Raw genomic sequence first — 25445 nt, 5'->3', positions numbered from 1 at the left:
AGCTTCTAGAATAGATTCAACTTCTGAATACTTTTCAGAATCAGAAGGTTGATCAGATTCTGATGCATCTTCAGAATCAGTTGTACCTGCATTACTTTCACTTTGCTCTGGAGTTTTACTTCCAGGCTCTCTATCATCAAATTTTACATGCATAGATTCTTCAACACAATGTGTTTCTGAATTATACACTCTGTACGCCTTTGACCTTTCAGAGTAACCTAAAAAGATTCCTCTTTGAGCCTTGGCATCAAATTTCTTCAGATAGTCTTTAGTGTTTAGAATGTAACGAGTACATCCAAACTGATGAAAGTAAGAGATATTGGGTCTTCTTCCTTTAAAGTGTTCATATGCAGTTTTCTCCAACATAGGTCTGATATAGATCCTATTTTGAATATAACATGAAGTACTAACTGCTTCTGCCCAGAAATGTTTAGCTAAATTGTTTTCATGGATCATGGTTCTGGCCATTTCTTGTAAGGTTCTGTTCTTTCTCTCTACAACCCCATTTTGTTGTGGAGTTCTAGGAGAAGAAAATTCATGGAGAATCCCATATTTTTCACAAAAAGATTCAAATGGCTCATTTTCAAATTCTCCACCATGATCACTTCTGACTTTCAAAATTTTCAATTCTTTTTCAGATTGTATTTGAGTGCAGAAGCTTCTAAACACTTCACATGCATAGTCTTTACTTTTAATGAATTTTACCCAAGTCCATCTGCTGTAATCATCAACAATGACTAATCCATATTTACTTCCATATAAAGATGCAGTATTAACTGGACCAAAAAGATCAATATGGAGTAATTCTAAGGGTCTGGAGGTTGATACAATGTCTTTAGATTTGAAAGTACTTTTCACAATTTTCCCTTTCTGACATGCACCACAAAGTGCATCTGAATGATAATCAATGCTAGGCAATCCTTTGACAAGTTGTAACTTACTAATTTTAGAAATTAATCTCCAATTAGCATGTCCCAGCCTTCTATGCCATACCCATTTTTTATCATTCATTGACAGAAGGCAAACTACCTTCTGATCAGCCAGATCAGACAAATTTATTTTATAGACATTCTCAACTCTCTTTCCCTTGAATGTAATGGATTTGTCATCCTTGTTGACTAGTGTGCAGTTGGTCTTACTGAACATTACATCATACCCATTGTCACAAAATTGACTAATGCTCAATAGGTTATGCTTCAGACCATCTACAAGCCACACATTATTAATTGAGATGGAGGAATTACCAATAGTACCTGTACCAATGATTTTTCCAGTCTGGTTGCCACCAAACTTCACTTCTCCTCCATCTTTCATTGTAAGGGTAAGGAACAAAGCTTTCTCTCCAGTCATGTGCCTTGAACATCCGCTGTCTAGGTACCATGACCTTTGTTTCTCTCTTGCCCTTAGGCACATCTGCAGTTTTAACCAATTCAGATTTAGGTACCCATATCTTCATGGGTCCTTTTGGGTTAGTTCTGGAGGTTTTACTTTTCCTCCCTTGTACCTTAGGGTGAATGCTGAGTGGCTTCTGATCATTCAATACTTTAGGTTTAACACCTTTGGGTATTGTTTTCTCATAAGCAGTAGCTGCTTTGTTCTTCTGATCCTTTGGCTTTGGGATTTTAGATTCTGGTTTAATCAGATTCTGAGGAACAGGTTCTGATCTTTTCAGAATTTTAATCTTTTGAGTCTTGGGATCAGATTTTGTCATAACCTTAGACTTGAGATTTTCTGGCTTTGATGTGATCTTAGCCTGTGAACCAGAAGCTTCAGGTTCTGACTGAACAGCAGTTACAGCATTTGTACCTTCAGGCACAAAGGTGGATTTCAATCCATCCTTGATACAATCACAGTAGCTCTTGAGACTGCATTCTTTGGATTTCTCCTCAGAATATCCAATCCCTTTGCCATTGTTCTTGTATGTGCTGTACATCATAGAAGCAACTTTGCTTCTGTCTATTCCAGCCATAATAAAATCATCCAAGGCAATCTCATGTTTATTGCCTGAACCTTTATCACATTTTTCTTGTAGCTTCTGACAAAGAATCTTGAGTCTATCTTCATATGTTGTTGATATGAGGTTAAACCCTTTGAGTTCTTCTTCAGAAGCTTTCAGTTCCAATAGAGTTGTCTTTTGTTGTTTCATCAAATCAACATATTTTTCTTTTAAATCTGTCAACTCATTGGTTCTGTGTTCAAACAGTGATAAAAGTTCTTTTAGAGAATCAACAAGTTCTTGTCTAGGAATTTTGGAATATACCTCATTTTCATCTTCTGAATCTGATTCAGCTTCTGATACTGCTTCTGATGATACTGTTGCCACTAACCCCATGGCTGCCTTAGCATCATCATCTGCTTCTTCTTTATCAGAACCAGATTCACTATCCAAATCTTCCCAGGTCGCCATCAAGCTCTTTTTGATTTGCTTTCTGAATTTACTGGAGCTGAAGCTTGATTTCTTGGATTTGCCTTTAAACTTCTCCTTCTGAAGATCAGGGCAATCAGCAATGAAATGACCAGGCTTCTTACAATTAAAGCATCCCTTCTGATCTTCTTTCTTGGAGTTCTTGTAGCTACCTCTCTTGCTCAAAAATGTCTTCTGCTTCCTTGCCAGATACTCAAGCTTGTTGGACAACATAGCCATCTTTACAGATTGATCTTCATCAGAATCTCCATCAGGTGATTCTTCTTCAGATTCACTGGCTTTGTAGGCTTTGGAAGATTTTGAAGTCTTTCCTTTAGATGGTAAAGCAATGGATTTACTCTTCTTAGAGGTTTCATGCTCATTTAAACTCATTTCATGCACTTTGAGTGAGCTAACAAGATCTTCAACACTTAAAGTATTTAGATCCTTAGCTTCCTCAATAGCAGTTACTTTGGGTCTCCATCTTGAAGGCAAGCTTCTCAAAATCTTACTAACATGATCAGAAGCAACATAGCTTTTCTTCAGTATTTGCAATCCAGAAACTAAAGTTTGAAATCTTGAGTACATTTCTTCTATACTCTCATCATCCTTCATTCTGAAAAGTTCATACTGATGAACTAGCATCAAAGCTTTAGCCTCTTTCACTTTCTTGCTGCCTTCAAAGTTTGCACATAGAGAAGCAAACATAGCCTTCGCAGTAGATTTGTCACTCATCTTCATGTATTCGGTGCGAGGTATAGAAGCCACAATGATTCCTCTTATCTTGTGGTGTTTCTTATAAAGCTTCTTCTGAGCAGGAGTATGTATTCTTCTGTCTATAGCAGCTCCTTCTTCATCTAAATCCAGATCATCAACTCCATCTTCCATTATGTCCCATAGCTCTTCATCCAATCCCATGATAAAGCTGTACATATTTGTTTTCCACCATGAAAACTCTTCTGGATCTCCATTAAACTTTGGAGCTTTTCCAGAGTCTGTTTTCTTGTCAGCAGTATCATAGTCATGCTTGACACTTGTGTATTTTGTAGTAACTGATTCCTCATCTCCAGACATGTTTTTCTAATAGATCTTGAACTGTAACACGGTTAAGTGCTGTGATAACAGAGCAAGCTCTGATACCAATTGAAGGTGAAAAACACAAGAAGGGGGGGGTTGAATTGTGTTTTCTTTTTCTCTCAAAAATTACTTCTTCTGATAAAACTTCAGAAGCAGTTTGAGTGCTTCTGATGAAATGATCAGAATCAGATTGCAGCGGAAAAGAACAGAGTAGAGAAAAGAAAGACAAAGACACAAGCAGTTATCCTGGTTCCTTCCACAAATCGGAAGTAGTCCAGTCCCCCTTGCACTTCCAAGGAGATTTCACTATAATCACAAAGATTACAACTGCTCAATACTTTCTAAGTATGAGACTTCACAAAAAATGCTCAAGCACACACGCAAGAGTCTTCCAATGCTCAAGCACTAAGCAAGAGACTTCTAATGCTCAAGCACGCAGGCAAGAGACTTCTGATCAAACAAAAATACAGAGAATTGAGTTTGACTTGAACACTTGATATACAATCAGTGGTGTTCACAATACAATACAATAAAGACTCTAGACTTTGAATTTCTAAGATGTATCAAATCAGTGCAGAAATTCAGTGTGCTTTGTAGAATCAAATTGACAGAGTTTTGGCGCTTTTTAACTTGTGTATCTCTGTAATTTATCTTCAAGTCTTCACTCCTTTATATAGAGGTGTGAAAGAGACGTTGAGATAATCAGCACGTCTAAAGAGTCGTTTGAAATACTTTGATTATCCACCAGTAATCATTTGCCTGATTTGGGTGTAGTCCTTTGAAGAATAAGCTTCAAATTCATTCCCATCTTGAACGTACAACTTCTGCAGGCATGGCTGTTGTCTTGTCTTGTAGCGTAGACAGAAAACAGAGTAGTGGAGGTAGTGGTTGTACACTTGTACTTTGTCAACTCTATTAACGAGAGACAAGTGCTCAGTGCTATCCATATATCCGTTGATACCTCCCTTTCAATTCTTCGTTCTTCTTGGATAGGACTGAATTGAGAATCAGCTACTTTGAATCTTCAGTTTGATTAAAGGATCAAACGTAGGTTCTGGTGAAGATATTGCTTCTGATGAAAACTTTTGCTTCTGATGATCTTCTGCTTCTGATGACGTCATCACTTCAGAAGCACTTCAGCTTCAGGAGTAGTTTTCTTCAGATGCTCAGAATTTCTTTTTCTTTCCATTGTTCTTCCAAGACCTATTGAAATAACTTGAGTAGCCTTTGGTCCTGTACACTTGAACAATTATTAGTAATAACCAATTGACAATTTTTAATACCTTGTTATCATCAAAACTTAATAAGGTTCATTGTGAAACACATTTTGTTCCAACAATATTGTGACGATAAGCGAGAAGAGATGTTATTGGGGGGAGATAGTCATCGAAAGTTGCTTGCAAATTCATCTTGTCAAGAAGGAAATGCAAAGGGGGATCAAAAACCGGGTAGGGGATACTCTTGTGAAACCTATCAGTCAACCGTATATCAAACTATCTATCACCCACAAAAACCAAGGTAATCTAGGCACCAAGACCGATTGAGTAAAAGTCAGGAATCGCTTTCCATCCCTTTGTGAGAAAAATGCTCCGTTTACTTTGTTGACCAATACTTCAAACTTGTTGGACTTAGGATTAGTCAAGATTGCATAACACCCAATTTGATCTCCGAAATCACCGCCAAACATCTTTGGCAAGCACACTGCACCCTAAAAAAATAACAAACAAAAACATCACAAACGTTGATAAAATAGAAACAGTATAAACATTTATAAAATAGAATGCAGATAATTAAGAATAGGTATATTTCGCAGCAAACACATACAACATCAATGTCATATTCAACGATATATGATATGTATTTCAGTCTCAGCTTGTTGATTACTTTGTCAAGATCGGAAATAGGGTTTTTCCCCAACGGACTTACAAAAGATTGAAAGGGATTGAAAGAATGATTTATACTTTAAACCAGTGAGGAATAAGTGCAAAAGTTTCGATAATTTATATAAGTGCAAAAGTTTCGATAATTTATATAAGTGCAAAAGTTTCAAGTTTCAAGTTGATTACCAGTGAAGGAGTGGTATGACAGCAAAGTCTCAATGTTTCTAGAAGCCATGTTGATTAAGAAATTTCGGTTTAAGAGAAAGGTATGGGTTTTGAAAAGAGATTTCAGTTTTGATAAGTGTTAAATGCAGAAGTTGTTTAAGATCAAGGAGAAAGAGTAGGAAGTTGATAAGGGTTAAACCAGAAGAAAAAAAAAGTACAATTTAGTATGAGATTTATCATGGTTAGGGTTTGGAGGAGGGGAATTAGGAAATATGGTTAGGTTTTGAAGGAGGGAAAAGTGGCTACAATTTTTTAGGTAAAAAATATGGCAAAAGAAAATATGAAAATCAATTAGGTAGGTTTTAGGAGGAGGGAAATTAGGAAATCATGGTTAGGTTTGGAGGAGGGGAATTAGGAAATATGGTTAGGTTTTAAAGGAGGGAAAAGTGGGTACAATTTTTTAGGTAAAAAATATGGCAAAAGAAAAGATGGAAATCAATTAAGTAGGTTTTAGGAGGAGGGAAATTAGGAAATCATGGTTAGGGTTTGGAGGATGGGAATTAGGAAATATGGTTAGGTTTTGAAGGAGGGAAAAGTGGCAACAATTTTTTAGGTTAAATATTAGGTGGAATTAGGGCAACAGTGTTAGGTTTATAAATAAAAGATTTTTAAAGTTTATCTCTTAATTAAATAGGTTTTATTGAACACGGGGGTAATATTAAACATGTTTAATTGAACACGGGGGTAATAACGTAAAAGTCATCATAAAATCTAGGTTAAAATTAGGTTAAAAGTTGGCTGCGGTTAAAAACTACAAGACAAACAAAAGAGTTTTGATGGTTGGAGTGAGGAAATTGTTATAGGATGGAGTCGGTTTAGTAAAAGAAAGTACCCAGGATGAGTAAAACAAAATAAAGCAAAATTCACTCGGTTTAAAAAATAGGAGGAATAGGAGGAACGATTTTTAAATGAGGAATAAGAGGAACAATTTTTAAAGTTTATCTCTTAATTAAAGAGGTTTAATTGAACACGGGGGTAATAACGTAAAAGTATCATAAAATCTAGGTTAAAATTAGGTTAAAAATTGGCTTACGGGTTAACTTTTATATATAAAGATACGGAGAAGTAACACAAACCAGGGGCCATTCACGCTAGGGGGAAAGAAAAGGAGGCCGTGAGACAACAGTATCACATTTTGGGAGAGTTGGTTTCTTGGAGAGAAAGATGGCATTTCTAGGAGAAACACAAAGCAAGGTGTTAGGAGTAGATTCTACCCAAGATTTGTTGAGACATTATGAGTCTCGGTATGAAATCTTCATTTTTCTTTCATCCTTTGCCAAGCTTGCATAGACATATGTAGGTACATCCACCATTGTGAGTTTTGAGGTATTCAAACAAGCCATTATGTAATTTCTTGATTTTTTAATATATGGTTATAGCTTATTTATTCAATATTGTTGTTATTCTTGTTAATATTGGATTTAAGAAATAGAATAACAATCTACCTTAAGTTATCACTCTATAGATGTTAATATTTGATAATCACTTTTAAATCTAGAACTTAATGCTTTTTGGTCATTTAATCGGTTGGGAAATCGTCGATTAAACGATCCGATCGACTTTGTGATTATTTAATAGTTTGGGAAATCGACTTTTAAATAGTCCATTAGAAATCACAACATCATTTGGACACGAATGATGTTGTTTAGTGATTGTGATAATATTGTTTAAAAAGCTAGAATCCGTTATTTGATCGTGAGATTGCAGTTGTTACGCTTGGTTGAGTGTCTCTGACCCCAAGCGAAATGGTCATATCTCTTCTCTATATATTTTATGTCAAATAGTTTATATAGTTTACACAAACACATATTTTAAATCCATACACTTAGAACAATATTGTTTGTTGAATGGCTTGAATATCGCGCTAGTCCCTGTGGAGACGATATACACAAAAATACTTACTTTTGATTGATAGAAAAATACTACATCAGTATCACCTACTAACCATTATCAAGATAGCTAGGAAATAAAATGTCTGCTACCGGTACAAGGGTAGGGTTAACAATGACGAATATATGAGAATTAAGACTGCCTGCTACCGGTACAAGAGTAGGGTTAACGACGAAAAATATATGAGAAATAAGACTGCCTGCTACCGATACAAGGGTAGGATTGACAACGACGAATATATAAGAAATAAAGCTGTCTGCTACCGATACAAGGGTAGGGTTAACAAAGACAAACGAGACAAAATTGTCCGGACATTGGGGGAAATTAAAAAATATTGGTAAAATGATTGTTTGGTGGAACATGCCACTTGAAATAAACTTGATTGATGACATCTCTGGATCAAACACATTGGGGATGACACTTTTATGGAATACAATTGAAATAAGACACAAGGTAGTCAATGCAATTATGTATAAATGATATTTGTATGTATGCTATATATGCAAGAACGTTTATATGCATGAACGTATGTATGAATGAATGAATGTATGAATATGTAGGAAACTTTATATGACAATATAATTGTAAGATTGATGAGACAAGGTATTGCAGGTAAAATGGGAGGCAGCCCAACATTGCGGTACAAACACTCGGCAATTTTGATTGGGGACAATGATATTGGAGATGAATCAAACACAGTCGGGGTAAGGCCCATTAATCAAACCACTGATGGGGTGGAGTAAACATTCCTTGGGGGTAAAACCCTAATAATCCGAACCCTGGTAGAAGTTGCCGTTTCTAAGTCAACCCAGAGTGCTTTCTCGTAGTCACGCTTCCATAGTCATGCCTTTATATATATATATATATATATATATATATATATATATATATATATATATATATATTTTTTTTTTTTTTTTTTTTTTGAAATCCCTAACTTTTGTCTGGATCGCCCTTTCGGGTTTTCAATCCACTATGACACTCATTTTTGCCTAAGCCGCCTTTTCAGCTTTTTGCCTTAATGAGCTTTTTTTTTTCAAGCAATGAATATGTTCATCCTGTAGAATCTATCTGTGCTCGAGTCGGATGTTGATGTATGCTTCTATGACACATGAATCTAAAGATAATATGTTTGTCATTTTTATTCTTTTCAAAAAAAACATGAAAAAAGTTTTTAAAAAAAAAATTCAAAAGTTTTTGCTTCAAGTATTAATGTTAAAAAAAATGGAAGAAATTTTGCACATAGAATAAATAAGAATTCCCCAATAAAGAGGCCTAGGCTCAAATTGATTCAAAAGCGTGGTGACCGGCCAAAGGCGCGGCTCCACGGATTACAAAATTTGGAAAATGGTAATTATATGGAAAAGGTACATTGAATATAATAACCTCTATTTTATCTAACAACTTTAAATTTCAATGCTTAGATGCTTCAAATCGTAGAACTTATGACAGCTAAGGTGCCCCAAGTGAATGATGCTTGATCTGATGCACTTACTTTGTCATAATTCTTAACTTTTTCATAGATCGCTTTTTCGGGTTTTCGACCTACCATGATAATCATCATTTCTTTTATTCATTTTTTTTTATTTTTCATCATTTTTTTTATGTCTCTAATTTTTGCCTGGACCGCCATTTCGGGTTTTCAGTCCACCGAGACGCTCAGTTTTGCCTAAGTCGCCCTTTCGGGTTTTCGACTTACCGAGTTGTTCTTTTATTTTTTAGACAAAGTATTTCTTGACTACATCAGAATTCACAGGACGAGGAAATTCTTCACCATCCATAGTTGTAAGAGTCAAAGCACCACCAGAGAAAGTTCTCTTGACTACATAGGGACCTTCAAAATTAGGTGTCCACTTGCCCCTGGAGTCTGGTTGAAAAGATGTGATCCTCTTGACCACAAGGTCTCCTTCTTTAAATTCACGGTGACAAACCTTCTTATCAAATGCTTGTTTCATCCTTGTCTGATATAATTGTCCATGACACAAAGATATCATGCGTTTTTCTTCAATCAAATTCAACTGGTCATATCTATTCTGGCACCATTCAGCTTCAGTCAACTCAATTTCCATCAAGACCCTCAATGGCGGGATCTCAACCTCCACAGGGAGTACTGCCTCCATGCCATATACTAAAGAAAAAATGGTTGCCCCTGTTGAAGTGCGTACTAAAGTACGATACCCATACAAAGCAAATGGTAACATCTTGTGCCAATCCTTGTAAGTAACCACCATTTTCTGCACAATCTTCTTGATATTCTTATTTGCAGCTTCAACTGTACCACTCATCTGAGGTCTATAAGGAGAAAAGTTATGGGGCTCAATCTTGAAGTCATCGCATAATTCCTTCGTCATCTTGTTATTCAAATGTGTTCCATTATCAGTGATGATCTTGTTAGGGACTCCATAGCGGAAAATGATATGATTCTTGATAAACCGGACCACTACTTGTTTGGTCACATTGATAAGAAGCTGCTTCAACCCACTTGGTAAAGTAATCAATCGCCACTAGAATGAAACGGTCTCCGTTGGAAGCCTTTGGTTCAATCCGACCAATCATGTCAATGCCCCACATAGAGAAAGGCCAAGGAGAGGAAATAACATTGAGAGTAGATGGTGGTATATGAATTTTGTCGGCATAAATCTGACACTTGTGACATTTCCTGGCATGATTATAATAGTCAGCTTGCATTGTTATCCAGTAATAGCCTTCTCTCAACATTTTCTTAGCAATTGCATGCCCATTGGAGTGAGTTATGAATGAGCCTTCATGTATCTCATGCATCGATAAACCTGCTTCACGTTGATCCAGACATCTAAGTAAAATCGCATCAAAGTTCCTTTTGTACAATATGTCTCCATTCAGGAAGAAAATGCTAGACAATCTTCTCAAAGTCTTCTTATCTTTGTTGGATGCCCTAGGCAGATACTCTTGAGTTTGAAGGAAAACCTTGATATCATGGAATCATGGCTTGTCATTAATAACTGCGAACACACTGCTAGTTATATTTTTTTTTTCTCTTTTAAATAAAAGTTATGTTTTAATTAGGAGCTTTTCTTTACTATCAGAACTAAGCTTCCAATTTCATAGGAACGGTCTTGGTGACGAAAGTCTATGACTGCGTTGTGCAAGTGAGCAATTGCTACTTCCTTCATCAGAATCATTTGGATGCTTATCCTTGTTTCACACTTGCTTCGTAGGGACAAAATCACCATCTGCAACTACAGCCATAGTGGCGTTACGTTGGTTGTGTTCTGTGACCTCAATCTATGTAGCAATATTTATAGGAATTCTCTCTTGGTTATTCTCCATGCACCCTAACCTATCGTTTTGTTGTTAAATCATATTCGCGATGTTCATCAAAAGCTTGTCGGCATTATAAACACCAACGAAGGGAAAGGCGGAGGAGGAATAAATGGCTGCAGTACTGGTGGAGGAAGCGTTGTGATTGGAATTGGAGCACCGCGCTCCGCCGTTGAAGGAATCACATTGCGCACGATTGTTGGAGAAGCTCCGGTATCATTTGCGTCTTGTATCACCGAAGAAAGAATTGGTTGAGAATGATCCTGGAGAGTTTGGATCGGATCGAACCTCCGTTATAGTGGAGGATTTGCTGTCCGTGTTCCTACGTCGAGTTCCGGTCATGATTTATTTCTCAAACTCGTGACTGCGAATTTCGTTGTGGTGGAGGAACATGTAACCAAAAATCGTTATGGCAACGAAACGCCTAACTAAAGTCGATTACACTTGCAAGATCGTTTGATCGACGAGAATCAGTGAACAGTCCCCTCCTTCTAGCGCCAAATGAATTGTTTGGTGAAGATCAGATAAATGTAAAGGTGATTCTCCAATGAGGAGGATTTTCCTCACAGTGGTTCACGGTGCGCCACTGTGGAGGAAAACAGAATCCTTCATCGAGGAGAATGGTGCCTACATACATGTTAGCACTCCAACGCTCAAGTCATTAATTAGGAGGTGGATTGTTTGCGAGAAATGTGTGCATGGGAGTGTACCTTGAGCGTGATGTTGAGTCAAGTTTATATAGTCGAGGAGGTTCACACCACGACACAACAAATCGAAGAGCCAAAACTACCAGCGCGGAACACAGACACGAAGAACCATAACCGGCGACGACAAAGGTATACTTAGCTACTAGAACATTGCTCCAACCTGGACAATAGAACCAGATACAAGGATGCCCCATCAACACATACCATCTGAAAGAAGACCCAAAGCTTGGATTCTGAACAGATCTACAACAATGACGACCCACGAGAACCAGTCTGACGACGATGCACATCCGGAGACAACGGCTACAACAACCCCAAAGGGGTTTGAAGATGGTGCAACAGCGGAGACCATGGCTCAGCGCAGTGCGCTAGCCTCATATGGTTACATTGTGAGGTTAAGGCTTTGAATGTTGGAGGGGAGAAGAAGAAAGTGGTGGCTGCACCTATATATGATTTTCAATCTATAGTTTTCGAAACATAACTAGAGTTATTCGTCTCAATATATTATTATTCTCAATAAAATAGATACCGAACATCAAAGTAACATCCACAAAGAATTTGGAAAAGCAAATATTGATATACTACTGTCTACTAATATGTATTATGTTTTTCCCTATATTCATTAAATTCATAAATATTATAAAGTATGAGAAAAGCATGAAGAACTACAAGCAACCATCCAAATAGTCTCTACAAAACCAAGCATCCAACTAATGTCTATCTTCATACACTTCTTGAGAGTTGACAGAAGGAGGATCAAACACACTGAAGGCTCTAAAAGCTGAAATTATGGCTAAAACAAAGAAGCAGCCAAAAGTAATCATATGGAGGATCAAAGCCAGCTTCACTTTGCTGCAAAATTTTCCGTAAGAACTGCAGGCTTGACTCCAAGAATCTTCTCTAGCACCATTATAAGCAAGGTAATATATCTCCATTGTAGCAGCAATTGATGTGACCATTAAATAGGCTACAACCTGTAGAAACATACTTTTGAATATGCAAATAATTGAAAGATGCTAACTTGTAAATACTATTTGTATGGTCATATAGAAGAAACAAAGTAATGTTGTTGAAGGATTTAACAATTTTTTTTTTAATGGCAAATGCTAGTAATTAGTTGTTAGTTTAGTTTTTTCTCCTTCGTCCGGGTTGGAACTCAGGCCCTTCAACTCAATTTTCCCAAAATTCAAACTAGTTGAGCTATCTCATCCCCCCGAAGGATTTTCCAATTTTACCTCTCATACTTCCGAATTATGTGTTTCTTAAGTAAAATAATTTGAACAATCAATAAAAAAATTAGAGTCATTTTCGAAATAATCGGTGTTTTCCCAATGACTGGAATTAAAAATTAAGGATGAGCTATTTGGGATTGGCCTAGTGGTTGGCTTGGAATCTTGAAGTGTGTTCCTCTCAAGGTCTTAGGTTCGATTCCCGCTGATGCCATTTTCGGTCGGTAAGTCCATACAGAGCTTTGCTCTGGCTTAAAATGGACCCCCGCAAATGGACAGTGGGATTGGTCCCCTCAGATTAGTCAGTCCTTGGATCGGATACCGAGTTTTAAAAAAAAAAGGTAAAAAAAAAAAGGGTGAGCCAGAAGCATCAAACCTGATCAGATATAAAGAAAATCCATGCTTTGGTCATTAGATATCTAACCCATGAGCAAACTGCAGCAACAATAGCATAACCAGCACAAAGAGCACTCACAAAAATCATATACCTGCAAAAATGAAATTTAATTATAAACAACGTTTAAGTCTTCAACAGAATTGATTATAGTAGTTTTAAATTGCTGCCGTAGCCATAATTGTGACCCCAACATAATAGATTTCAGAAATGCTAGGAGACTCTTTCTAGCACTCTGTAACACTTTTATTTGGGTGAAATTTGTGTGATTCTCACACTTTGAAAATAGATCTCATGCAAAGTGATTGAATCCACCTGAATTTCATTCAATAAAATCGTCAACGTAAGAGAGATTGTTTTTTAAGTCTCTCCAATGGGACCCTGCAACTGCAATTTTGATAATATCAATCAAATTTTTGATATTTTTCCGCAATATCAAAGTTTGTAGCAAGATTGCAAACTTCAACCACAATTTAAAACGGTTGGTAATCATGGAATCCAAAGGATAAAGGTCATATTGATCAGAAAGAAAGAGAGCGTAAGAGTATTCATGTGAAAGATAACAGTAGTGTGAGACATTCATAGAGTGAGTTAATCTAACTAACTCTTAACTGTATAACCAACCAACTAACCATAGTTTACCTATCAACTAACTATGGTTTATTCAATATACTCTAATAAAAACTAAATAGATGATAATTAGAGAAACTAAAAACATATAAGAAAGTTAATATGTTGTTTTCTTACTTGAGACCAGAAATGTCACTATATTTCAACGTTCCATAGCTAGTGTTGTCCTGCTTGTTAGTCACAGTAATCCATATGGTTGCAAGAGATAGGGGAACTGAACAAAGCCTCAGAGAAGAATCTAAAAGCTTAAGCATGGGAAGATTATTTTCCCCTGAAGCATTATCATCAATATGTACTCTTCTCATCTTTTATGCTATGAAATGGTTTGAGAGGTTTGACACACTTAAATCAAGAAGTGTTGAATTTGATTGGAAGTTATATATAGAGAAAGGGAAAGTGAGACATATCTCATCATATGATAGTGTTATCTTAGTGGTGTTGGTGAGAATAGTAGGATACATTTTTATATCAAATGTATCTAAATTGTAATGCTTTTGGTTGGTAGGTTTTGTCGTGTTGTAAGAAGTATAATGATTGGTTCCACTTCTCTTTCGCAATGTGGCGTTCTGTTTTTTCAACATCGGTGCTATATGGCATGAGAGGGCGTAAACACGACATGCACACATTTTTTATGACGTCACGACCGCACATTTGCCTTACGTATTTTCTAAGGTAAAGATGAGTGCTAGAATCAGGGCTCTTCCTAGAGTTTTACGGACTTTAGATATAATATGAGAAAAATGGCTTCTTACATAATACATCATAAAAATTTAGTTCATTGTTGTGTTTTTATTCAGTGGTGGAGCCAGAAATTTTGAATTGTGAGAGCAATATTGTTGGGTTTAAGTGTGAGTGATTATGTTCTACATCGACTAGAAATGGAAGAAACATTGAATACATAAGAGAGGAGACCCATATACTTGATGTCTTAAGATTTTAGGTGGAGATGTGACATCTAAGTCTCTTATTGGTCCTGGACGTTTCGCCTATAGTCGCTCCCGGACTCCCCAACAAATGTTGATTTGGAGTAGTCATTTTAGTCTCTAAATATGTGATTTGTTTTCACTAAAATAATTAAAATTTAGGCTAAAATATGGTTTTGGTCCCTGCAAATATGTCTCGTTTTGGTTTTAGTCCCTGTAAAATTTTTTTGTTGTTTTTGATCCCTGCAAAATATTTTGTTTTTGAACATAGTCCCTCCAGGAACTATTTTCAAAAGTAAAATATTTTGCAGGGACCTTTTTAAAACTCAAAAGATTTTGCAGGGACTATTTTTCTAATGAATGGGTTCAGTCATCTTCTGCAACGTGTGCAAATCGTCACAAAAGTTGTGTCAGGGACCAAAACCAAAACGAGGCATATTTGCAGGGACCAAAAACAAAAACAAAAAATTACAAGGATTAAAACAAAACGAGACATATTTGCAGGGACCAAAACCAAATTTGAGCCTAAAATTTATCAAAACTATAAACACATTTTCAAAAGTTTCTTTTCTTATTCATTGTATAGATCAAGATATATTTAAAGATAAAATTAATTAACTAAAGACATATTTAAAAATCAAAATGACTAATAAAAAACAAAGCTTGTTTTTGTAATTTTAATAGAAAGATTGATAACTCCTTTTGATTCAAAAACCTCTTAAGTATTTTGATAATATATAATTACATTATATATTTTTTTGGTACATATAATTACATTATTAATTATTAAGAATGATGAAACCAACATAAAAGAAGATATTGAGAGATGCCGAGTCAGAAATTTTTATTTAATAGGTTCCATAATATTTGTATGAAAGGTTGATAAAACATTTTTTGAGTAAATATAATAAATAAATAAAGAGGAATGTTATTTAAACCACCACTTTTTTAGACAACTTATTGGATAACCAAAATATACAAACAAATGTAAGGATTGACATAAAAATCAAAACAATGAAGAGAGAAATTAAAAGTATAATGTGAGTATAAGAAAAAAAATTGTCACAAAAGTTATCATAAAACGGTTGTTTAAATATCATTTCTCATAAATAAATAATGTGTATTAGTTTATATATGTAATAATATGTATGAAACCAAGAACTTAGTAGGAGCACAAGCCCACATAGGGATGGCAATGGGTACCCAATGGATAGGGTACTATAGTACCCATCCCCATACCCGCGTTTGTAAAAAATACCCGTATCCGAACCCGTACCCTCGTGGGCAACAACTTTAGTGCCCTTCCTCATACCCTATGGTCACCTAAGTGCTCATAACCGCACTCATTACCCGCATTTTAACTATGAAAAGACAATAAAAAAAAGCCACAATTGAAATAAAACTATGATCCAAAAAATTTCAAATCAACTCATAAAATAATATGAATCGTAGTATTTAGCCAAATAAAAAACAATATGTATCGTACTCCCTCCGTCCCAAATTGTATGTCACTTTAGAAAAAATATTTGTCCCAAATTGTATGTCACTTTAGAATACCAATGAAACATTAATGTTATTTTTCCTATTATATCCTTAACTATTTATTACTCTTTCTTTTTTCAATTCTTTCATTTATCTTTCTCATATCATTTATTAAGGATAATTTTGTAAAACAACTCATAATATCTCTTTCCCACACAATATTAATTACATTTCTTAATATGTGTGAAATGTCCAAAACGTCATACAATTTGGGACGGAGGGAGTAGTATTTTGCGGGTATCCATCAGACTTGGATCCAATTGTCATCCCTTTAGAAGTATAAGATTCAAGAAATAGTTACCTGGAAGCAGAAGAGATGGATCACAAAAAAGCAACGAAATGCAGACATGCGGAAGAGATTCAACACAACAAAAGGCTAGGTTTAGGTTACTATAATAAGCAATTTTTTAGGTTTAAGCTAATTTTTTAGGGCTGCCCACACAAAGCTACATGTGGATCTGCCACTTTTTTTTATTACTTCTTCATTTCGTTTTTTTTTCCGCTTCTAACTACCCAACCTAAATATCATACGTCAAATGCATTTATTGATAAAAAGAGCAACAAAACAAAACAAAAAAGTTTAGTGGGTCACATTATCTCAAATGTGTCTCATATCAGTTTTATGATCATGATTGTGTCTCGTGGTCTTGCTTTATCAAATTCAATTATGCAATCCTTTCAATCATTTCAAGAAAGTTGACATTAATATATTGATATAATTTATTTTTATGGAACCTTTGAAAGACAAGATTAGGATTAACTTCTCTAATATGCCAATTTTCAACTAAAATTTAATTTGGTTTGTCATGAATATTATCTCAATTTCTTGGATAATAAATATCACCAATATTTTTAATATTAGTGAGACACATTATTAGGAACAAAGGATCCAAAAAATATCACCATCTTCTTCGATAATAAATATTTTGGCACATTATTAAGAAAAATCAGATTTTTTTTATAAGGTGTGTATAGAAATCTTTGTGCTATAAGGGGGTATATATTGCTTTAAACAGCATATGCAGCGAATTAAACAGTAAAATTTCCCTTAACATCGATCCTTACGAGTGTACATGATCATGGTTCCAGTATTACCTCTTGTAGTGCAGTCTTGTTGATATTAGATTTCTGAAATCGATCACAAGCACCACTCAATGCTTCTAGCAAGGGTTTTAGCAATTGGTTCTAGCAACTCTTGCTTCCACACACAATGCCTCTATTTATAGAAACTATTGTGTGCTCTCCAAGTCATTTGTTAGTTGGTTTGCACAAGGTCATTAACTCATTTGTTTAATCTGCTAACTAATTAGCTTCATTTACTAAATACACCTCCTTTTAATAAGTATTACTTACTAATTAACTTCACTTATTAAATGTACCCCTAATAATAAGTCTTACTTATTTCTCTCGTTTATTTGTCCTTTTGTGTGTGACCTTTTAAGTTCTTCTAACGTTGACAATAATATAAATGTTATTCAATATTATAAACACTGAGGGGTATCTAGCAACACGTCACTGTTACCCAAGTGACAAGGATAGCAAGTGATTTGACGAAACCTTATGTGATAAAGATGTTGTTTATAATTATCTTTTTGCCCTCATGTTTGTATTGAACACAAGACATAGTATGTCACTCTTGTCCAGTTTAATATTGGATCCTTAGACATTTCTCTTGTTATGTTGGAGGGGCAAATTCCATCTAGAATACTCATGTCCCTCAACATGATTTGACGAGTATCCATCAACCGACTTTATAAATTTTATATTGGATTGACTCACCATGAGAATAAATTCGTTGGCCATTTCTGAGCAAGTATTATTTGGCCATACATATACACCCTCCTAGCTTGTATCGTTGTTAGTCAGATGTATTTAGACTTACATTTGTTGTAATTTCCTGGAAAATCAAGATGGTGCTAAATTATTGATATATCAGTTTCTTTTAAAAAACAATACATATCATAGTTTATGTTGTAATTTCCTGGGAAATCAACATGGTCCTAAATTATTGATATATCAGTTTCTTTTAAAAAAAAACAATACATATCATAGTTTATTATTGTTTACGGTAAATTCGTATTTATTTTATGACAAAGATTAGTTTTGAAAGGAAAAAAAATTAGATTTCACGAGTAAAAAAGAGAAGTATAAGAAACAATCTCTTTAACATTACATGCGCACTTGTTCTTTTATTAAGTGAAATCTATTTAGTTATCGTCACTTTATATGAGACTCATTTTCAAAATACGAAACTGAAATAGATCTTCCTCAAATAGAATGTTGAAAATAAAGTATTACTAGCACTCCTCTTATACTAAAGAAAGAAAAAACGACAATAAAGTATAAATACATTCTCTCGTGAAAATTTGTAGAAAGTTGAAATAAACAAAGCATAGTGTCATTGTGTTAAAGAATGTCTTGCTAATATTTTTGAAGTATTATATTACAAATATTAGAATTCAACTACAGAAAGAAAAGATTTAAAACGAATAAAAAAAGTTAGAAAGAGGACTTAGTAAACTCCCACGCTAATGTCAATGTGCATTTTTTAAAATTCTTTTCAATAAATGTTGTTAATTTTTTCATGTGTGTATTTTAGTAGCAAATTAAATTAAAATGAAACAAAATTAAGGGAAAAAAAAATACCCTTGTGCTATAAAACAGAAATAAAGCAAAACATAAGTGCAACTATGTGGCAAGCACTACCAATAAGAGTTAGTCGTAGGATAGGACTTGGTCTACAAACCCCAAATAAAACGTCGTTTACTCTCCATAGAATTCTAATGCCAAATTCTCGTTGTGTGGAAAAGTTAGTTAGTTTCTTACCCATTTCTCACCCTCCTTTACCATCACACATTCATTCAACACAAGATCCAAAATCAATGGAGAAATTCATTATCAACTTCTAACCCTTATCTATATGTAAATAAAAATGCTCCATGTCAAGATATGGATATAAAAAAAATACGACTTAAGTTAAGTTATATATACAATTTTTTTTTAAGTGACCGGGGTTTGAACCTCGGACCTTGCATATTTTATGCATTGTTCATATCAACTAAACTAAGCTCACGAGGACATATACAGTTTTACTCATACATTTAATCACATTTCACATCATTTCCCTAAAAAAATCACATTTCACATTATGTTAGTTATTAAAATATCTTCGCACATTACCTATATAATGAAATATAATTGAATGCATGTGTAAAATGTGTTAATACTAACTAGGGTCGAGTCACAATGTTTAGTGGTTTAAAATAAATTTTATAATAATATCTTTTAAAAATAATAGTACAAAACTTATTAATAAACATATTTTGTTGAATTTAATGTTTAATCCTAAGCCAGAGAAGATATGAGACCTTCATCTTGACTAAATAGTGTTAGATAAACATCAATAACTAATATCTCATATAGGTATAACTAACTTTAATTTTTTAATTTGAGTCAAAAGTTTTGAAACCTAGAACCCTAGATTGGGTTGCTTGTCCCTTAGACTGACTTTGATATTAACAATTTATACGAATCAACTCTTAAAATATCTATTTAAATTTGTTTGGTGGTGTTGCCTTGTGATATAGTAGTCTGCTCCTCTAGAAGTCTTTAATCGAATTCCGCTCAGCCCCAATTTTTATGGGCTAATTTAGTTTCTTAAAAAAAACATCCTTAAAATCAATACCCACGGATTATTGTTGTAATTAATTTTAATGAGTAGAATAACTAACATGATTTCTATTGAGACATTTTTTTTAGGGATATTTTTTTTTTAGATAGACGAGATGACAAAGTCATCATAAACTCACACACACAAAGTGGAGGTATCGGGGTTCGAACCCCGATCATGACGTCCGGCTATCAATTTTGACATTTTTATTAGTTGAGTTAAGACTTATGGGACGATTTCTATTGAGACATGATGACAACACAATATAACACATAATTATTTACACTCTTCATTTTTATTAATTAATTTTTTTTTCCCAAACTAGAAGACCAAACGACATGCTAAAAGCTACCAATGCTACTGACCTTTGGCTTTGAGATCAAAGGCACAAAAGTAACAACCTAATTATTTTAAAAAAGAACAAATAACAGATTCTTTGTGTATTTTAAGAATTTAGTATGGTCAATTTCCGAATAAATAGTAGTACCATAAATCTGTGGTTGCCAAAACCATTCGCCATCAAAATGACACGTGTGTGATGTGAGTTACGTGTAACTCTTCACTTTAACATTGTTGTTTATAATTTGTATGAATGAATTTACACAACCTAGTGGCGTTCATCAATCGGGTAAGTCGTTTTGTGTCTCTAATGAATCAAAGATTCAAGACACTCTTAGCTATTTTAATATAAATAAAGTAACGTTTTTCTTTATCAAAATGTAAGTAAACTTAGAAATAAGTGACATCCAAGTTATCGAACAAAAAAATGTGATATTTTATGTTAGAAGTTCTACGTCGGATAAAAGATAGTCTAAATATGTATATATAAGTAGGAACAATTATGATTTTATAAGTCGGTTTTGTAGAGTTGTGTTAGGTTCAATCACTACTTTTAAGAATCTACATATTCGCTCAAAAGAAAATTAAAGTTTATTTGATTCATTTGATTTTATGACGGTTAAATTGGGTGACTAATAGATAAATAAATAAGAAATAATACAAATAAAAAAATGTAAAAATAAAAACCGATTGAGTCAATTGTGGTTCAACCATTTAACATTAGAATTCGATTAAATTGTGATACATTCGAGATTGAACTATACGGTAAACTAGCCGATTCTCGATTGAACCGGCTAATTCATTATGATTTCAAAAACATTGATTTTAAGAAAAACTATAGACAAGTATATAATTTCATTTTCCATTTTCTTTAAATAGAGAATTTAGTAAATGAAAGTAAAGAGAATTGAGTGGTTGAAAATAATGAACTTAAGTTAAAAACAAAATCGGTAGGAAAATCCAAATCTTACTTATCTTTCAATTGTATCTGAGTTTGAAAATGATAAAATGATAAGGATCCGTTTTTCCGAAGAACCAGAGGGTTATAACTAAAAAAAATAGAGAAAAGGGTAGTTTTGGAAATTAAAGAAAGAGTTAAAAAGATTGAAAAAACCAATAAAAAGAAGAAAGATTGAGTGGAGAATAAATAGAGAAACGGGCAAGTCTGGCATGTTACATGTTTCTTCTCTCACTTCCTGCATGTCCATCTTCAATTAAATATCAATAAATTCAATTTTAAATTCATTCAGGTTTCACTCTTTATGTTTTTCTTACGTTTATTTTTTATTACTTTTTTTGGCTTAGTGAAGAGGAATGCTTGTCACCTACTCCTTTTATAGTTTCTACTCTCTCTTCTTTTTCTCTCTCAAAACCAAACAAATTCATCATAATAATAAAAGTTAACTTTGTTTCTTCTTCTTCTTCTTCTTTTATTGTTTTTTTAGTTTCATCCTTTTATGGATAAATACAAGTGCAAACTTTGCTATAGAAGCTTTAACAATGGAAGAGCATTGGGGGGTCACATGAGATCTCATATGATGAACCTTCTTGTTACAAAGCAAGAAGAAGAATCATCGCGAACGGTTCAACTTAGTTTTGAAGCTGAGTCAGCACCGTCTTCATCATCGTCATCAGAAGATGATGACGTTGATGAAAAGGGTCTTAATTATGGTCTCAGAGAGAATCCAAAGAGAAGCATTCGTCTCGTAGATCAAGAGTTTTCTTTTCCACAAGTGGATACAAGTTCTGTGATTCTTCAAGATATAGAAAGCGAAACTGAATCATCGAAGAATAATCCAACTCGGAAAAGATCCAAAAGGGTGTGGAAAATTCGCGGGTTTGATCAAAAGTATTACAATGAATCTGCTACGAAGAAAATGAAATTTTTTAACAAGAATGATTCTTCGGTTGTTGAACATGAACCTGTTAGTTCGGTTTCTGATGCAACAACCGAAGAAGATGTTGCATTTTGTCTAATGCAGTTGTCGAGAGACAAATGGAATAGACAAAATGAACAATATGAAGACGTGGAAGATGAAGATGACGATGACGAAGCTGAAGAGGAAGAAGAAGAAGAAGATGAAATTGAAATCGAAAGATCTTTGGAAGATAGTGATGAATCTCAAGAGCTACTAAAAGTATGCAAGAATAATAATAAAGTACGTAAAGGAAGGTACAAATGTGAAACATGTAATAAAGTGTTCAAATCGTATCAAGCATTGGGTGGTCATAGAGCAAGTCACAAGAAGATTAAACCGAACATAACGGTGGAAGAATCGTCACCAGAATTCGAAATTGTTGAAAAGAAAGTTCATGAATGTCCGGTATGTTTTCGAGTATTTAATTCGGGTCAAGCACTTGGTGGACACAAAAGAACACATGTGATTCATGGATCATCATCAACAACAGTTCCAATTTTCAGCTCAAAAAGAGTTACAAAAAGTGTTATAGATCTTAACCTTCCTGCTCCAATTGATGATGATGAAGTTAGTCAAATTGAAAATTCTGCTGTTTCTGATGCAGAATTTCTCAAAACTCGTTAAGCATCATGGATGGTTTTTTTTAATTTTTGGTGCATTGGTTACTTTATGATCTAAAGGTAACATTTTATTTTTTTCATTTTTAATAATGTTCTACAAATTTTGTTATACTTATATAGTTACTCTATATATTATTGTAATAATAATTCTTCAATGATTTTATTTGTAACTGTAATTCAGTTCTGAATTATATTACTTATACAAAAAAAGTTCTGATAATTGTTCAAGATTTTTTATGGTTATTTTGAGTTAATTATGGAAAATACCAAGTAACTGTTCTGCAATATATTGATGATGATTATGAATATTAAAACAGGAATGTCGTTTTTAAGGAAATTATTTTTATGAATATAAAAGTAACTTCAACTTCTGACTTCCAAGAGCATTGTACAGTTCATGAAAAGAAAATGTGGTTTCTTAATGGTTCTTGATTTATTATATTTTTTTCTTTAAGACATTTGAAAAGTTTCATATCTTTTTCAATATTTTTTCTACTTGAAAGAAAGTTCTGTATCATCATTTTTTTCATATGTTTCTTCTAGTCATTTTTCATTGCAACTTTCCACATTGATCTTCATAACTAGTTGAGATTACAAAGTGAAATGAATATAGCATTAATTTTTTTTTAAAAAAAAAAATAGAGATCCTTTCTTTTTGGGAAGAAAAATGTTATTTTTGACAATAATGAATTCTTTGCTAACCATACATAGACAAGCATTGAATTAGTAAGATTGACTTTAAACTTGCCATGTGACTCGTGATGTGTTGGTGAGATTTTTTCTCATAACCAATACTATTTTTGTTTTATGAATAGATGAATTGATAAACACGTTGATTCGACTCAGTTGAACTTGACTCGAATCATCTTTTCTTTTCTTTTTTTGCTAAAAAAAAAAAGAAAAACAGAAATACTCAAGTTGGTCTTTTGCTTCTTTATAAGGAACTTTAAGTCACCCCCATTAATTTGCAATAGACATAACACCCATTTCTTACCTATGTTCATTAATTTATTTTAGTTTTGTATTTTATTGAAGGTGGTCAAATTAGTAGATATAGAGACTTAAGACTTCACTCACTTAAATAGAATCTGATTGGTTAACAAACCCAACAAAATTAGAAATCATATTGAAAAGTTGAAAGTTGAGTTCCTAGATGACATTGCTATATTATTTCTTTCCATAATAATAAAGTAGGATACTTGCTACTTGCTGGGACTCATTGAATTTCTTTGAGTGGTGACTATTTCATGCTTTTAATTTACCACTTCTTTTACATACTTTCTTTATACGCCACTAAACTATACCTCATTTGAATCTTTCTGCTCAGTGACTTGGTTTCTATGTTCCATTTCGTCAAGTTTCCATCATGATTAGATAGATTGAAAAACAAAAATTATAAAAATACAAATAAGAATTGATATAAAGAAAATAGTAAGAAACTCTTCTTGGTTGATTTCATCTCTAACACATTAATAAGAAACATACGTACCCTCTTGGGAATTTCAATTGATTTGAACTAACTGAAAAGGAGTCAGAAGTCTTAAGTTTAATTCCGAACGAATTTGTAAATATTAATCTAAAATACTAACTACTAGTATTTATCATTAAAAAAAAATATTGATGTGCTTATCTATTTATGTTTGCCTTATAATTGGTTTGAATTAGACCGCACAAAAATAACCAATTAAATTAAGATTATTATTTTTCCCACCCTATGCTATTCTCACGGACCCTGCAAAAAAGACGAAAATACTCCTAGTTCGGATTATATAATTCGAACTGAATTGTTAGCACATTTCGGATTATAAAATCCAAATAACTTCGATTTGTGATTTTTTGTGTTTTCATTGATGTCAAATGTCTCTGGTGACCGTCCTATAATCCCCACATAAGTTGCAAAGCAATTGTTGGAATCATATGTACGGTCAACAATGACCATGACACCATAAACACTCCTAAAAAAACTAAAAAATGTTGAAGAAAAAGTAAGAAAATAGGTGAAGTGAAGAATGAAAGAATTTGTTGAAGATACAAACCTATTTATAGCCTAAAACAAGTCCTAGATCATAACTATAGTCAAATAAAATATGTTCCACCGTCCAACCGTCCAAAAAAAAAAAACTGAGTGTATTTGGATTATATAATCTGAATTTGACAAAAAAAAAAAATCATATTATATAATCCAAACAACACCAGACTGTGATTTTGGAGGGTTTTTATCGAATATGACATAGAAAATATGAAAAAAAAAATGCATTAAAAAAACAAGTAAACATCTTAAAACAACATAAACAACATAATATTCTAGGATGGTGTTCGACGATGTGATTTTCAACTCGATCTAGCTGGCCTGCCAAATGACATATTTATATCCGCAGGTCAACTGGATCAAGTTCATAAAAACCTTTTCGGAATCATATCTGCAGCATAACGATGAAAGACAAGGTGTTTCAAGAGGATTGTTTTGAGTTAGATCTTGCTGCCTTGCCAACCGAGATATTTATATCGCCAAGGCACCAAGATCTAGCTCATAGCAACCTCTTTGTATTCAACTAAAGAGTTAGAACCTCTTTGTATCTATCTATCTATATATTTTTGCATGTTGAAGATCTTCTTCATGCATTTAAATAGAGAGCTATCAATTTGTGACCGCATGAGAAAGATCCTCTGCATAATTACAAAAATTTCCATGGTTT

General features: G+C 33.7%; 2 protein-coding genes across 3 annotated transcripts; one reads left to right on the top strand and one right to left on the bottom strand.

Moving 5' to 3' along the window:
• Nucleotides 1–12040: 12040 nt before the first annotated feature.
• On the bottom strand, nucleotides 12041–14183 carry LOC25480514 (CASP-like protein 2D1). The gene is made up of 3 exons (XM_013587030.3): nucleotides 13854–14183; nucleotides 13089–13200; nucleotides 12041–12457 (listed from the first exon to the last, which is right to left on the bottom strand). The coding sequence occupies exons 1-3, from the start codon at nucleotides 14039–14041 to the stop codon at nucleotides 12194–12196; spliced, it is 564 nt and encodes a 187-aa protein (XP_013442484.1). The 5' UTR covers nucleotides 14042–14183; the 3' UTR covers nucleotides 12041–12193.
• A 6186-nt stretch (nucleotides 14184–20369) lies between these two features.
• LOC25480513 (zinc finger protein ZAT9) lies at nucleotides 20370–22904 on the top strand. Of its 2 annotated transcripts, none has more exons than XM_024774494.2 (2): nucleotides 20370–20499; nucleotides 21656–22904. In XM_024774494.2, exons 1-2 carry the CDS (start codon nucleotides 20464–20466, stop codon nucleotides 22751–22753), a joined length of 1134 nt encoding a protein of 377 aa, XP_024630262.1. In that variant the 5' UTR covers nucleotides 20370–20463; the 3' UTR covers nucleotides 22754–22904. The 2 variants fall into 2 exon arrangements, with proteins under 2 accessions (XP_024630262.1, XP_013442483.1); XM_013587029.3 differs by lacking the exon at nucleotides 20370–20499 and adding an exon at nucleotides 20718–21460.
• The last annotated feature ends 2541 nt before the right edge of the window (nucleotides 22905–25445 follow it).

Source organism: Medicago truncatula, chromosome 7 (assembly GCF_003473485.1).
Source record: "Medicago truncatula cultivar Jemalong A17 chromosome 7, MtrunA17r5.0-ANR, whole genome shotgun sequence".
Lineage (NCBI taxonomy): Eukaryota > Viridiplantae > Streptophyta > Magnoliopsida > Fabales > Fabaceae > Medicago > Medicago truncatula.
Note: the sequence above shows the minus strand (reverse complement) of the source record. Positions and strands in the feature narration are given on the sequence as shown.

Coding starts and splice junctions, on each gene's coding strand:
- LOC25480514 (XM_013587030.3), bottom strand. CDS start 14,041: ATGAGAAGAGTACATATTGATGATAATGCTTCAGGGGAAAATAATCTT. Junction 13,201..13,853: donor AGTGACATTTCTGGTCTCAA/GTAAGAAAACAA, acceptor TCATTTTTGCAG/GTATATGATTTTTGTGAGTG. Junction 12,458..13,088: donor TTTTCTTTATATCTGATCAG/GTTTGATGCTTC, acceptor ATGTTTCTACAG/GTTGTAGCCTATTTAATGGT.
- LOC25480513 (XM_024774494.2), top strand. CDS start 20,464: ATGAATTTACACAACCTAGTGGCGTTCATCAATCGG. Junction 20,500..21,655: donor TAGTGGCGTTCATCAATCGG/GTAAGTCGTTTT, acceptor TTGTTTTTTTAG/TTTCATCCTTTTATGGATAA.